We start from the raw sequence: 17,007 nt of genomic DNA on the forward strand, positions 1-17,007 counted from the left end.
TTCGCCTCGCTTGCCCGGGCCACAAAAGCTCGCAAATACAGGAACCGTGATCTGTAGGAATAGAGGGAATTTAGGTTTCAATGTAAATTATTGATTCTTTTTAATCTCCCATACAGTTTCTACATTCTTCAACAAGTTCAGTTGCTGCCTAAAATTTTTAAGTATGATCAAATTGGCTGTTCAAGTGATAAATTATATTAAACTGGTTTGAAAAATCAAGTTGAATCCCATGTGAAAAAATGAAGTTGAAATTACATTTATTTGATGAGTTAAAGTAATGTAACAACATATGTTGCCATGACATTAAATTATATGCATTTAGCAGATGCTACTTACAGTGCATTCAGGCTATCAATTTTTACCTTTCATGTGTTCCCGGGGAATCGAACCCCCAACCTTGCGCTTGTGCTCTACCAATTGAGCTACAGGAATACTACATACTGCTGATGTCATTTTATATGTGCCTTTAACCCTTTAATATGAATAATAACCACACTGTGACATACCATTCAGCATAAAAAAATAAGAAAATGAATGCAATTTGAAAGAGAGGCTCGTCACCTGAAGTGTGAATGTCCAGTTGCTCTGGATAAATCTGTGATGTTTTGGACTGACTTCACAGCTGCCACAAGAAAGTATTATGACTTCTACATGCAATGGAGCACACATGCAAATATTCATTGAAAAATAGAGATTCAAAAAGACAGTCTGTGGAATTTTTTTTTATAATTGATAGCTCATGGAGTACAATGATTTCAGCTTGTGGGATACAATGCTTTTTTAAGGACTAGTTATGAAAATAAAAATATGTTGTAGGACTGTTGTTTATTGATTTGTGCTGTAATGTATCTAACATTTTCAGCCAATTTATGGCCTTAATGCATAAGCCTGCCTTTTTCACAACTGGGTCGCCATATTTGAAAAAAAGAAATCACATCAAAAAGTTCACATCAAGTAGTGTGCATGTGTGGAACAACATGCTATTATTATAGATTATGTTGTGTTGTTGTTTTTTAGACTGACTTCACAGCTGTCATTAGGATATATTTGCACGACTCCATGTCACATAACTCAACTGAGATGCAAATATTTCTAATGATTTACAGATAGCTGTCTGAGTAAACATTTGAAACATTTGCATGGAAAATGTTCTATTTACATGGTACAAACATCATGTTAATTAGAATTGGTTGAAATATATTTTGAATAAATAAAATATGTATATGCATGTAAAACGTACATGTAAAACACATGCTCACAATTATTATTTGTTACACTTAATTCAATAAATATTGACTTGAAATATAAATAAAAGCTCCATTTAGAGATTCATCTTGAGTGTTTTGATGCAGGCAAACAGGTTCAAAAAATACATTTTTTTTAATTATAATTATTATAAAAATGTAAATTAATATACCGTGGTTAATCAAATCAAATGTATGCTGATGTGAAAGAAAACTTGAATTAAAAAAATGGAACCTAGTGACACTGTTAGAGATAAATGATAAATGCTTTTATTTTTGAAGCGAATCATTGACAATACATAAACTGAAATGGTGTGTGGCAGATTTTTCTCATTTCAGGGAAGTTTTTATAGACACAAATACAACATCTTCAGTATATTTACACTATTGTTGCATGCAGGAAAATGATATCTGATCTTAATGAGACCATATGAGTAAAACCATCATTAAGCAAAAAAGTAGATGTAGATGGTAACATGCTGACAAAACCTAAATGTTTTAAAGTAGTGAGAGGCGTTATGTAGGTTTGAAGAAAGGCAGTTTCCCAACTCGCCAGATATAAAGAAGAGCAGGTACAAAACCCCCCAGCACAAAACAATACATGCTAACCAAGCTCACTTCTTCAACCTGTTTTTGGAACAGGATATTGAGGAATCTTGAGATTATAAAAGGAACAACTATGATTAGCATAGTCACAGTCAATATTACAATGATCTTAATTGCTCTTCTCTTCATGGGGTTTTCCTCCTCTCTCTCTCTCCCTCTCTCTCCTGGTCCTGTCTGCTTCAGAGCTCTGAGAACAGCCACAAGACAAAACAACTGGATGGAGAGGAAGAGGATGAACTGCAGAAATGAAACCCAAATATAATATGTTGGTAATGTTAAATTAAACAGCCAAATAAAGCAGGATCCAAGACCGATTAACCAGACCACAGTGCAGCAAATGAGTCTATATCTGAGAGGTTTGTACTTCAGAAAGGTTACAGGATGAACCACTGCCAGGTAACACTCAACACAGATCATACACTGAAACAGAGGACGGGTAGTGATGATTTTACCTGTTAAAAACCTCAGTACAAGTAAGAGCACTGATTCTTGCAGACTTTGACTAACTGAATGTATCAAATAAAGCAAAGCATACACTAAAAGAATGATCTCACAAACAGAGAGATTGAGGATGAAGAACTCTGATGCAATTCCATTTCCTGTTTTTGTAAGGATGAGCCAGATCACACAGAGGTGAATTAGAAAACCAGACAGAAGGCTGAAGCTCATCACACAAATGTTAATAGAATAAAAAAGCATTAGAGCGCTGTCAGTTGCTGTGATGTTTGTTGATGGGAACACCGCACATGTGGGATCCTCAGAAGAGCAGTTCATGGCTGTACTTGTCCCTAAATACAGTCTTTCAATTAGTATCGGTCTAGAAATTTTCATTTATATTCATGTTTGTATTTTACACACGCACACATAAAGAAAGAGTGTGGTCTCTCTCTTTTTGTGTGGTCTGTTCAATACCAAAGTTATGCCAACAATAATCTGATATGACAAAACCTTTACTACTCATAGCTTGTACAAATACCAGTATCTATAAGCTTTGTAATATGACTGAAGACATATTGATAAGTCATTTGTTTAACAAATTATTTCATTTTAAGATCAAAAACAACTTTATTATAAAGTTTTTTACCTTGATAAGTCAATTTACAGCCGTCCTCCAGAAATCAAGTTATGCAGAATGTAACTTGGAACTGTTGCAACACAGTCTCACTCTCTACTCGTCAAATGTCTGACGCATGGTCAAGGGATCTGGCGTCACTTTTTTGACATACCTGGTATACCTTTGGCGTTATTTTTCAACGTGCAGGTTAGTCCGATACATAGATATGAGTCCGATAGACTTCTATAGAACTCAACAGCGTTTAAATTTGACGTCTTGGGTCAGCACACTGCAACTCGTTGTCTGCCTTGTATGGGTCGAGACTAATTAAATACAAATAAAGTCTATAGGACTAACCTGCACGTTGAAAACCTGCGTCAAAAAAGTGACGCCAGATCCCTTGACCATGCGTCAGACATTTGACGAGTAGGGAGTGAGACTGTGTTGCTTGGAAAGTTTTAACTTCTTAGATATGACTAAATGAAAATATTACTGAGAAAACATAAACTGGTAGGCTTAATATTCATGTGGGAAGCAGAGTATTGTGCATTACTAGCTCTGTTATACACAGAAATCCATTCTTATCTCATATATACTCAATATATTGTCATTCAGCCCTTGCATGCAAATGTACAGAAACTAGACTAAAAAGTCAGGTGATATTTTATCTGTTCCTCAAAATATAGAATCTCTAGCCTTGCAAATGCAAATTAGTAAAGAGGTATTTATTGATTTAAAATCAAGCCATGTGGACTTCTTCCTTTTAAAGAGTCAGATTTTGTTGTTTCTACCTATAGCAAATATATATTAGGACTCGTAACAGGAAATAAAGTTGCCGATAAAAAAAAAAAAAAAAGATAAGTAAAATGAACAAATAAGTAGTAAGTAAATATTGACACAAAAATACTTCTTTATCATTCTTTCTGCCTATCAATACAGAGCAATTTATAACTCAACACTTTAATACAAACTGCTGCTCATAATACTAGGTTGACCCCACTGATATAATAGGAGAAGGTGTGCAGAAAGTAATTGGGAATTTTGCGGCAAAGAAAAGTGATTTATCATGAATATAAGCATTATACACGGTTTTGTTTTTATTGTAGTGCAAGATGATCTTTATGATCTTCCTCTGAAGTTTCTTCCATCTTTGAATTATATTTCACACAGTTGGGGTGACTTTTCTTTTCAGATTTTTTTTTAAAATCAGCAGCAGATCACTCTACAGTATATCTGAGAAGTTTGTACTTCAGAAGGGTTACAGGATGAACCACTGCCAGGTAACACTCAACACAGATCATACACTGAAACAGAGGACGACCAGTGATGGAGAATCCTATTGCAAATGACAAAGTTGAATAAACAGAAGTGATCATCTCAGAAACACAAACTTGAAAGTTTAGAAACTCTGATGCAATTCCTCTTCCTGTCACAATAAGCCACATGATGTAGATATGTGTTGGAGGCCCATACAGTTCATTGAAACACAGCTCACAAATCCAGAAAACATCCACTTGAAAGTCATGAACTGATGTAACGTTGAGATGTGGATTCAGATTAGGGACGGAGGAGTTCTCGAAGCCAGCCATCTTCTCCATGTATCTCTATATTAGATGACAAAATAAGAAACCAAGTGACATCTGCAAATGAATGAAGATTCACTTTTCTCTGCCATTTTTACTCCAGTCTTGGGTGTCATTTGATATTTCAGAAATCATTCTAATATGCTGACTTGCTGCTAAATAAACATTTATTATAATAAATATTGAGCACACAGAGACAAAAAAAAAAAGTTTAATATTTTAACATGAATACTAACGTCTTAATTACGTATGGTAACCCTCGTTCCTTGAAGGAGGGAAACGAGACGTCACGTCGATGACCAACGAATTTGGATATAGCTTCAATAGACCAATCTACTTAAAGTGTAAACTAAATGAGCCAGTGAACACTGGCCATGGGTGCTGCCCGTTCCAGTGGCCCGTGTGATCCGCCTGCCCCCGTTTGGTGTAGGTCGGGGCTCAGAACAAGTAGTTCAATTCACTATTGTCAAAGCACTACCTCACTAAGTGAGATTGGACAACACTGGGAAAACATACCTGTTCCACTGGGAACAGGGACGCTGCGGAAGCCCCATCTTTCCCGAAGGAGGTTTCAGAAGCAAATAGACACCGAAGGTAGTCCTTTAAAGGTAATGGAGGATGATTTGATGGAATATATAAAACAAACAGAAACTTACTACAGTGATCTATGGCTACACCTGGCATGGAAACAGCTGACAGTGTCAGAGATAAATTGATTTTATTCAAAACACAAAAAAACATCACTGCTAACACATTAACTAAAATGGCGTGTGCTTGAAAATGATTAACATAACACGCTGACCTTTAGTTGGCCCATATGACTCTTGAAACTTTTAATGTCCATGTAACAACTAACACCTATCTCCCTATAGTACAATTTAACAAGATTAAAACTTAAAAATTGCTTTCAATACATTGTAGTATTTCCTAAGCTCATTTAGAATAGTCTTTCAGACTGGAAAGTGAACTGATCTCTACTGATCACAAGTCAAGGCTGAGATTTGTTGCTGTTATTATTACTAGAAAATAATTACATTTAAGAAGCTTCAGCTCCAGCAAAGGAAGGGCAGTTTTCCAACCCGGAAGAGATACACAGCAGGCTGGACAAATCCAGGCAGAATGAAACATACAAGGCTGAAGGATACAAATATCGGAAACTCTGGTGGTAAAAGAAAATATAAAAATCCCCCAATAACCACAGGCGCATACATGGTGACCAAGGTCACAGTAGTTATTAGGAGGAGGTAAAACGCTCTTCTCTTCATCTGGTTTTCCTCCTTTCTCTCTTTCCCTCTCTCTCCGGGTCCAGGTTTCTTCAGAGCCCAGAGAACAGACAAACAGCAGAAGAGGTTTATGAAAAGGAAGAGTATAAACTGAAGCAGAATACTGCACATATAAACATCAACATGTTTGGGTACAGTAAAAATACAAAACAGACAGGAGCTGAGTGTTGTAAACCACACAGCAGCAGAACAGAATAATTTATATCTTGGACGTTTGTACTTCAGAAAGGTTAAAGGATGAACCACTGCCAGGTAACGCTCAACGCTGATCAGACTCTGAAACAGAGGACGACCAGTGATGTAAAATCCTACTGTAAATGCAACAAGCGGATAGATCTCTGGGAATCTTTGCGACAATAACAAGATTAAAAAAATCACACAAATAATCATCTCACAAACGGAAAGGTTCAAGTTTAGGAACTCTGATGCAATTGCTCTTCCTGTCATAATAAGCCACAGGACGTAGATGTGTATCGGTGGCCCAAACAAGACATTGAAAGAAAAAACACAAGTTCTTAAAATGTCCTCTTGTACACTGTCAAGTGATGTGATGTTGAGATGTGGATTCAGATTAGGGATGGAGGAGTTCTCAAATCCAGCCATCTTCTCAGTGCAACTCTATTCACGTTCAAAGAAAAACAGAAACTACAACATTATAAACTAAGAAAACAATATCACAATCAGCCAATAGCAATTTATGATTATTGGAAATGCATGCTTCCACCTACAAGCTTCCACCTCCCCAAAACATATGGGGCAGATTAATAAACAATGTAGTTCCTTGCAAAACCCAATTTTATAACCCGAAAATGCCATGATTTATAAACTAATACATTATGGGATTTCCACATAGCCTGGGTCAAATAGCAGCCAGCAACCCAAAAATGTCTTAATCACTGTTCATTAGATTAGATTATAATGTGAAGTAATAAACAAAAGCAAGAACAGATTATTACAGCATTTATCTTCACCTGTAAAGCAAATTTCCAGACTATCCAGATGAAAGCAAATCTCTGCCGACGTATTGTAGATGAACTACACAGCTGTCACTAATGATATATATATATATATATATGCGTGTGTGTTTGGCATGACACTAGACAATAGAAATGCAAATAGGAGGGATCATATAACACAGCTGGAAATATGTGGGAGGACGTTTATTCCTCTCAAATATTGGTTAATGATTTTTTTTTTTTTTTTTTACATATTTATCATATACAGTGGTTCCAAAATATCTGGACACCTAAAACATTGTATTAGATGACAAAATATGAAACCAAATGCTGTAGAAGTATTGTTTCATTGTTAGTTCATGCTTCAGTTAAACTATTAAGGGTGCAGTTTGTCCAATGGACTATTTGAAGATCGAATACAACAAAAAATATGCAACAGATTTCAAATGTTAAATGGTTTATTAAATGGCAACGTGAACATCCACACAGCCAGGAGGTCTGAATACTGTCTTCCTGTACACAGAATGATCCGCACAGATCAAATCAGCTCCAGTCCGTCACAGGACAGAATTACTTGTGTTTTCTCTTCTTCAAGAGTGCATCTCTTAATGCGATCTGAAAGGAAAAAAATCACTATTATTAAGAAATACTGCAAATACAACACAAACTGAAGTTTCATGGTAAATTGCACAGATTTATTCCATCTAAAGGTCATCCAGATGTGAAAGCAGCAGCAGGGCTCACCTGTTTATCTCTGAAGGAGCGTTTGCCTTTGGTCCTCACATCCTGACTGTGTTTCATCATGATGAAGTTCTTTTTTCGTTTCTTCTCTTTGTTACTGGTGCTGGCGAACGGGTTTAGCTTACTCCTCTTTTTAACAAACTCTTTCCTATCTGTCCGCCCGGCCTGAGAACGAAAAATGTCAAATATCAACAGTTTAACTTTCTAACATTGTTTTTCATTAATATGAGTAGATTTAAAAAAGTAAATGTGTTTTCTTTTCTTCAACATACATAGGCTATATATATATATATATATATATATATATATATCCAAAAATGATTAGGGTATTAAGTAAAGATCATGTTCCATGAAGAGATTTTGTAAATATCCTAACGAATATATAATAAAACTTAATTTTTGATTAATAATATGCATTGCTAAGAAATCATATATATATATGCTTTTTATAAAAGTTTGTGGTCAGTATTTTTACTAATTACACATTTTATAATAATATTTTCTACTTGAATTTGATAGCAATAGAATATGATTCCTATGACAGCAAATCAGAATGTTTAGCATCTTTACTCCAGTCTTCAGTGCCATCTAATATTTGCTGAAACCTTATTTACAGTTGTGATGCTCAATGTTTTGTGAAAAAAAAAAAAAAAAAAAACTTTTGTAACAGAAATCTTTGTAACATCATAAAAGGTATTTACTGTCACTCTTTACTGAAAATAACATAAAATGACCCTCAACTTTAGCATGCACACACACGTATGTATGTGTGAATGTATAAATATGTGCTAGAAAATATCTCAGAATTCCAGAAAAAAATAATTATCATTTCCAGACTCACCATGGCTGTTGCCAGCCGCGTTTCTTTGTCAGATTTGGGTTTCTTGTGAAGACGCTCAATGTCTCTTAGACTAAGCAACTCGCCTCTGAAGAAAAAACATTCTATCATCGTTCAATTCATTTCATTATTCTCAGTTTTTACAAATTCCTGACATAACGTTTCTAAAATTCTTTCAGTAAGGAAACCTCAACACATCCTACCTCTCCCCCTCTTCGTCACTTTCCACGTTCTTCCTCTTCTGTCCCTTTCCGGGTGCAGAGCTGACCTCTTTGGCCATCTGAGCGATGCGGATCTTCTTGAAGTCGTCCTGCGTGAGGAGTCGACTGGTGCTGACCGCCGCAGCTTTAGCTTTGCGCTCGTCCTCCGGGATGTTCTGTAATTTCTCAGCCTGCCATTCAAAAACACAAAACGGGTTCATCTGCACCATTTTCCACCATTACAATCAAATCAAGTGTTTAAGTCAAAGATCCTTACCACTTCTGTTTGATCTTCATCAGAGGAGTGATGGACGTTCACCCACTCGCCATTATCATCATCCTCACTCATGCTGGCGCTCTCCCAGCCATCTATGAGAAAGAGATTGGTCAGAGAGGTTTCTGATTTCAGGAAAAACCAGTCATAAAATCACATTATACTCTTTGCAATAATAAGCTAATGTTAATACAGCTTTTCACACACCTTCATCTTCCTCTTCATCTACGTTTTCCTTTACTTCCAGCACCTCAGCTCCAGGGATGTAGTCTTTGGCCTCCAGTTCTCCGTAGTTCTGAATTTTGGCCTCCTTGGAGGATTCTGTGGGCTTCCCCTAATAACAAAATAATTGCAAAAATCTGAATGTACTCAACCATACAAAATGTTTTTATTCTCATCAAGGCTGCATTTATTTATTACCTACAATACAGAAATATTGTGGAACAGTGGTTCCCAACCTTTTTCAAATCGCGGCCCACACAACCAAACACATATGTTTGCGCGGCCCACTGCAAAAAAAAAAGTTTACTGACCCCGCTCTTGTTGGGTTAATAACTTATTACTCAGAAGCTAGATTCTTAACTGTATTTATTGAATGAACTAGGGCTGTGCTAACGCGATTTCTGTGATAAATTTTGCAATTTCGATTTTAATCCCGATTTTGACACACACACACGCTTTACAGTCATTAATGCATTCAGGATGAATTTTAAACATATTTCCAAAAGAAAACCAATTAGAGCTTTATCAAAAAGTTGTATTGTCTCTAGAACAGACATAAGTCAAAATTATCACTATAGTAAAGGTGTAACAAAATTGATAGACTTATGGCAAAAAATATAAATAAATCACGTGTCCAGGGACTTTTTTTTTTTCCTTTTTTGCCATGCATTGTTCATAGAGCTCATTAATTGTAGCGGTGCTTCAGGTGTTGAAATAGATTTGTTATACATTATACAGGTTCACACGTTTGCAGTGTGTATACAGTATGTGTAAGCGGTGCAGAAGCAGCAGCGAGAGCGCGTTATTGTAACACGAAAGCACATTAAAATAATGCACGAGCACGAATCTCTCTGTTCGCACGCAGATTTCCTATGCTCCGTCACAAAACCAGACGCGCATGCTCAGATACACGATGCTCTCGCCCGGAGAGAGTGCAAGCACTTAAAACGTGTCTCCTCTCACTTAAACTGCGTCCTGTGCACTCACAATTCTCTCTATGTTCATGTGCTAGATATTAATTATTTTCGCACGTTTTTATTTCTAGCATTTTACCGCGTGCAGAGTGAACACTTTGATCCGTAAATATAGGCTCCGAAAAAAGGCCCATCACAGACAGTGTGTGAACCTGGAGTTAGGCATATGCCCGGTCTGTTCTGTTCTGTCAGGGCCGCGGAAAATTGTGCTATAAATCGATATAGAAAACGCGACGCTCAAATTGTGATTTTATGACGATTTCGATTAATCACACAGTCCTAGAATGGACTGGAAATGAATAGAAAATAACTCGGGCTGGCACCGCTCAGCAAAATGGAAAAACCAGATCCAGCTCGGCAGTGGGTAGACAGTCAGCGGAGCAAGCAGTCAGGAGGGAACACGTTGGCAGCCATTTATGCACGTTTAAATTTGTTGTTCTGTAAGCAACAAATATGCAGCAAAAAATATCTAAGATAAATTGGTGGTTTATTCTTAAACCAATCACCGAGCTCGAATAGTGGAAGCATGGTAACAGTTTAATATAATTTTTTTGTTATTAATTTTATATATGAAATGATGTTATTATGTTATAACTTAGAAATGTTTACATATATTAACAATATTATTTATTTTAATAGTAAATGGCGGCCCACTTGCAATACCACCGCGACCCACTAGGGGGCCGCGAAACACAGGTTGAAAACCACTGTTGTGGAATATTATTACAATTTAAAATAAATGTTTTCTATGTTAATACATTTTCAAATGTAATGCATTTCTGTGATGCAAAGCGGAATTTTCAGCATCATTACTTCAGTCTTCAGTCACATGATCCTTCAGAAATCATTCAAAAAATGTTAATATTATAAAACGCTTAATATTTTAGTGAAACCTGATATATTTTTCAATTTGAATAAACAGAAGTTAAAAGGAACAGAGTTTATTTCTGTCATTTATTCAAGACATATTTGTATATTTCTATAATGTAATGTTTTAGGCTTCTCACCCGGTCTCTTCTGTGTAGCATGTGTGGATTGAGATCTCTGAAGAGCTGGATAAGACCTCTGGCAGACATCACAACATCTGGAAGATAAAGACAGACAATATTCAAAGCAAACCTTTACGCTGATATTATCATTTTATACTAAACAGCTGAATGTAATGATCAGACTATGATCAATAATGATAAAGAACGGCATACTTTTATCTTTGTGAGATTTGTACTGCGCCAGATCTTGAAGCAGATCTTCTGACATCGAGAGAGGACAGCGGGCAACCAATTCTTTTATGGCGTTGATTCTGTGATATGAGGATGAACAAGAGAGAGCTATCATGAGAGGAGTAAATTACAGTAGTTAGCATTATATCATTTTACGTTTCTTTGTATTTGAGTCAGATTTACACAGCGCCTACCCAACTGTCATAGCCTCTCCTGAATTTCTGTCCGTAACAAAGTTATTGGCGATGGTCTTAATGACAGGCTCAATGATCTGTAGATGGAACAGGGATTTATTTATTATTTAAACTTAACTTGCAATTATTAAAATTTTAGGGTCAGTAAGATTTTTCTTAATGCTTTTGAAAGAAGTCTCTTATGCTCTTATGATAAAAAACACAGCAAAAACAGTAATTTTGTAAAATATTATTACAATGTAAAAGAACTGTTTTCTATTTGAATAGATTTTCAAATGTAATTTATTCCTGTGATTTCAAAGCTGAATTTTCAGCATCATTACTCCAGTCCTTCAGAAATCATTCTGATACGCTGATTTGCTGCTCAAGAAGCATTTCCTATTATTATCAGTGTTGATTGATCACTTTTGATCAATTGCATGCATCTTTGCAGAATAAAAGAATTAGGTCACACTTTAATTATTAGTGTGAATTGGACCCTATACTAAAGTGTTACCAAGAATTATTACTTTTACTTTTTTTTTTTAATGTATAGATTATTATAAAGTCCTCATGATCAGTTCTTACCTCAGGAGGGACCAGCTGATGCGACGCCTGGGCGGCACACAACAGAATTTTGGTGACCTCTGAAAGAAAATGAATGAATTAACATGAAGAGATCATAAACAGCATCTAAAGATATGGATGAATATTACATAAGAGACATTCAAAAAACACATCACTACTCCAAGTGTTTCATGAAGATAAGAGTGTTTTGTTTACCTCTCTGATGGGGCTGAAGGAAGCGCTGGACAAATGGATAGAAATTAAAGAGGAAAAGCTGTAAAACAGAAGAAAAAACAGGTTAAAGTAACTAATGGGAAAAGATTCAATTCGAAAATGCGCAAGTAGAATTAAATTCACTTATTAATGACCTCATGAATTCCCACAAGTCTAGAGATGAGCTCCATCATCATGATCTTCACTTCAAAACGCTCGTTTGAACTCTCCAGCTGCTTCAGGAGCTTCTCTGCAAAATCTGAACGACACAGATATTCGTTTCTAATCTAGGTGCTTTTATAGAAAGTGCTTCACAGTGACAGTTTATGGATCAACCCTTGTGGGGCTGAACCATCAAGCTTTCAGTTACCAGATATTTCCCCTCTTCATTGCATCATCATCATTCCATGTTTTGTGCTCTCTCTCTCTCTCTCTCTCTCTCTCTCTGTGTGTGTGTGTGTGTGAAAGGGTGCTCTTACCTTGAGGGTCGTGAATCAAGTGGATGGCGGAGAAATTAAAAACCTCCACTTTTTTTTTCTTTTTATGTTTCTGAGAAAAGAAAATGAAATTTAGCAGTGAAATTAACAAGGATTATTATAGTGAATTTCAACTTTTATTACGTCAAAGAGAATGTGACCATGGACCACAAAACCAGTCATAAGGTTAGATTTTTCAAAATTGCTATTTACATCTCATATAAAAGATGAATACATAATCTTTCCATTGATGTATGGTTTATTAGGATCGGACAATATCTGGCCGAGCTCCAACTATTTGAAAATCTAAAAAATAAAAATCTAAATACCGAGGAAAAAGGCCTTTAAAGTTGTCAAATGAAGTTCTTAGCAATGCATATTACTAATCAAAAATTAAGTTGTAATATATTCACAGTAGAAAAATTTACAAAATATATTCATGAAACATTATCTTTACTTTTTGGCATAAAAGAAAAATCAATAATTTGGACCCATACAATGTATTTTTGGCTGTTGCTACAAATACACCCCAGGGTCACACAAAGTCTAGTCTCAGCCTCAGACGTCTCACCCACGGACCCTTGGCTAAACGTCTGATGCATATTGGACACAAAATTGGAAACACTTCAGGAGTGTCAAAGTCGTCATCAGATTGGTTGAATTCTACAGGATTTCCGTGAGACATGTGTGTCGCGTTCTTTAACGTTCCACCTGGAAACAAAGATACCGTGACACCAAACCCCCTCACGAAAGAGGAAAGCCGCCGTGTTTACAACTGTGACGACGAGTGCTTAACAGGATCAACTAAATGCTGGATTTTCAAAAGTATGTGAAATATAAGCTTGCGGCATAGATTCTTTAAAATATGTCCAGGAGTTTTACACACCGGTCTGTTATTGTGGTGACATTTCCACGCCACATGACGATGAATGAAACGAACTGTGATTGGTTGTTTGACATGTCGGTCAAACGGTCTCATGGGCGGGCCTTGGCCAATGAAAGCCACCATGAATTCCAGACCTTTAGTCTCTGGCTACATATAGTCTTACTGAAATAAAATAAAATCATCTTGATGTACTAAAATAACTGAAACTAAAGCTGAAATAAAAACAAATATATGAAAATATTAAAATAAAAACTAAAATAGCATCTAAAATGACTCGGAAACGATCAAACAAAACACTGATTAGCTGATTATGAAACACTAGATTTAACCTTGAGGACTTTCATGGCTTTCTCTAGTTTCTTCTTGTTTTTGGACGTTTTTTTTCCGGTGGAATATCGGACCATTAGATCTCTGGTTGTTGGCCCTTCGTCCTGCAAAGGAAAAACAAATATCACTTTGAATGATTTTTTATAATAATAATAATATTTAATATTTAAAGTAGACTACAATTCACAAGTTTGGGGTAAGTAAGATGTTACAATGTTTTTGAAAGAAGTCTCTTATGAACACCAAGGCTAAAAACATCAATACTGTAAAATATTATAATGTAAAAAAAAATAATCTATTTGGATACATTTTAAAATATAATTTCTTTCTGTGATGTGAAGCTGAATTTTCAGCATCATTACCCCAGTCTTCAGTGTCACATGATCCTTCAGAAATCATTCTAATATACTGATTTGCTCAAGTAACATCTCTTATTATCAAAACAGTTGTGCTGCTTAATATTGTGGAAAACCACGATACATAAAAGATCATCTGATGAACAGAAAGATCAAAAGAACAGTATTTATTTGAAATAGAAATATTTTGTAAGATTATAAATGTCTTTACTGTTACTTCTGATCAATTTAATGCATCCTTGCTGAATAAGAGCTCTTTTTAAAAAATCTTTATTGTACCTCAGATTCTGAATCACTGTCTCTTTTTTCATCTTCATCTTTTCCCAGGAAGAACTTCAATCCAGCAACAAGGATCTGAGATTTATTAACAAATTTATAATATAGTGTATGATAAATAAATAACTTGTCCTTAACTAATATTTCAATGCTGGAGATTCATATAGAGCCAAAAAAAATGAACCTTTGTGACTTTGGAGAAACAAGCTGTGGTGATGACGTTCACAGTTTTGGTGTCATTCCTGGTAGGTTGAGTGAGAGCAGAAAACAGAGTGAGTGCGGTCACACCTAATGGCATCATTTTATGTTACAAAAACACATCTGTTCAAGGACTCACCAGATGTTTCTTTTGTAAAGCTCAACCATAACATCTAGAGAGATCTTGGCAGCAGTGGGGTTTGAATCCCTCAGCATGGTGTACATGAAGTTCTGCAAGGTCTGAGCCCCAAAGGAAATACAAAAGCAGTGAGTCTTTATGTCAGTGAACAATTCAGCTCAAAATCTAAACAAGAAATCTGTGATTAAAGGGTAAATTATGAAATGCTACAGTCCTTCAATTATGTGACTTGAATGAAATAATGAATAGTATGCCCAAGTGACTCACCGTGTTCATTTTGTTGTTCTTGTGCTTGGCATTGATATTTTTAACATCGGTCACAATATGGGTATATAAAGTCTGAGGAGACGGAGGACAATTTTTTTAGCAGTTAGCTTTGCAATAATTGAAATTCATATTTTTAAAACAGCACTGCAACATTAATAACAGACCTTGCGCAAAAGTTTGTCATGACAGCGCAGCAGCTCAAAGAACAGTCCCAGAAGGCTGGTGGGACTGATCAGATCTTTGTTCCTCAAGAGGATGAGAGCTTTACAAAACGTCTGAAAGAACAAAACAGATCTTTAAACATAAAGAACATTGTCTACCCTGAAAGACAGACTATCTTGGAGTTTATAGCTAGTAAACTCTAAACACTAACTGTACTGAATGTCATTAAAGATAAAAAAAAAAAAAAAAAATGTTATTCGCACCATCCTGAGATCTGGCTCCAGCACTGTATGATGGTTTAAGAGCAGATCAGTCAGCTGCTGTGGGAAATCGGACAGCTCCTCTAAGTAACAGTGTCCAACCTGACGACAAAATCTCAGTCAGTCAATAACACAACAACAGTCGAAACACACTGAAATACAAGACCATGGAAACACCTCCATACCTGAGCCAGGAACATGACCAGCTCTGCCAGGTCTTTGTTGGATTTGTCAGGCTGATGTTTAAAGATCTCCACATTTGACTGATAGTGACGATACTGTTGCAAAAACTGGAATAACATCAAATTAAGATCATTTAGATTATATGGACCAAAGATTAAGATATTTATTCCGTAGAATTAACAAATAGCTATTTTTAGTCACTAATAATACTAGTAGGAAATCAATCGCTGATTAAATTAACTGCAGAACCCATCGGTGTTTATTATCTATAATAATAGAAAACTTACGTTAGTCTAGTGAATAAACACTAGCGAAATTAAAAAGGATGCGACACTATTACTTACTGAAAAAAAGAGACTTCTAGTAACGTTAAGGTAAGTTTAATAAATATGTAATATCACGAAATTCTTTGGTTTACTAGCGATGAGGCTAAAGTTAGTTGACAAATCTATACAGGTTATTTACCTCCTCTGTGTAGGACTTCGGATCCCTCTTGATCAAATTTTGCAGCTGTGGAAGGTTCGTCGGTAACTTGTTATTGTGACGACCCGACATATTTTTTTCTTCTAAATCTAGGCGTCAAATATAAACGTTTATTTGATTGTTCGAGCAACAGCGTGGCTCAAGAGGAGGTCGCCATGTTGCCTTCAAAATACGGAAAGACTGAAAGGACATTCCGGTTTCAGACGCGTCACTTCTGGTATTTCGTCAAGCTTCGAACCCGTTGTGAATCATTTGTTTCGAATCAGTGTAACGTTATTTACAGGTGCTGCGTCCCTGTAAGCATACAATCCTTTCTAAATAGTTTTCTAAATTAGAATTAGTATGTTCCACGCAGGCGTCCTCGTGTGGTATTTCAAGCGCTTCGAAACAGCGAATTATATGGTGAATCATTTGATTCAAATATTCGAAATGGTTCGTTTCCTTCATTTAGATCAGAGGTTATCAGCGGCCCCCGCTGGACATCAGAGGTACTGCAGGAGACCCATTTTCGGTTTGAATAATTTTTTGTTACATTACGTATATTAGTCTAACTGAAAAAGCAACATTTTATATAGTTTTGCTGCTGGTTGGTCGAGTTGCGAGTTTCTGCGGCGTCCGATTTTAAAAAGTAGTATTTTATATTTCTGATGAAAACATCGATGGAAATACAATCTATTCTACCCGACTCCCGAGTCACTTAATAGCCTAATATGTATAAAAAAAGAAAGAAAAAAAAAAATGTATCAGGTTGCACTGATAAATATGACCCTAATAGGCAATTTTTATATCAAACCAAGTAAAACATGGTTACTTCCAAATAACATGAAAGACACATAACTCGAATAA

The 17,007-nt window shown here is 35.9% G+C and overlaps 1 protein-coding gene across 1 annotated transcript; it reads right to left on the reverse strand.

The window, feature by feature from the left end:
• Nucleotides 1-7,202: 7,202 nt before the first annotated feature.
• On the reverse strand, nucleotides 7,203-16,366 carry sdad1 (SDA1 domain containing 1). Its single transcript, XM_059542081.1, has 22 exons — nucleotides 16,144-16,366; nucleotides 15,681-15,785; nucleotides 15,499-15,597; nucleotides 15,238-15,348; nucleotides 15,074-15,145; nucleotides 14,807-14,907; nucleotides 14,654-14,711; nucleotides 14,473-14,547; nucleotides 13,840-13,941; nucleotides 12,628-12,697; nucleotides 12,304-12,407; nucleotides 12,152-12,209; nucleotides 11,957-12,015; nucleotides 11,390-11,466; nucleotides 11,178-11,275; nucleotides 10,983-11,059; nucleotides 8,987-9,113; nucleotides 8,783-8,874; nucleotides 8,509-8,696; nucleotides 8,309-8,393; nucleotides 7,471-7,632; nucleotides 7,203-7,341 (listed from the first exon to the last, which is right to left on the reverse strand). The coding sequence occupies exons 1-22, from the start codon at nucleotides 16,231-16,233 to the stop codon at nucleotides 7,297-7,299; spliced, it is 2,055 nt and encodes a 684-aa protein (XP_059398064.1). The 5' UTR covers nucleotides 16,234-16,366; the 3' UTR covers nucleotides 7,203-7,296.
• Nucleotides 16,367-17,007: the final 641 nt, after the last annotated feature.

The sequence above is a fragment of the Carassius carassius genome, chromosome 47 (assembly GCF_963082965.1).
Source record: "Carassius carassius chromosome 47, fCarCar2.1, whole genome shotgun sequence".
In the NCBI taxonomy this organism is placed as follows: domain Eukaryota; kingdom Metazoa; phylum Chordata; class Actinopteri; order Cypriniformes; family Cyprinidae; genus Carassius; species Carassius carassius.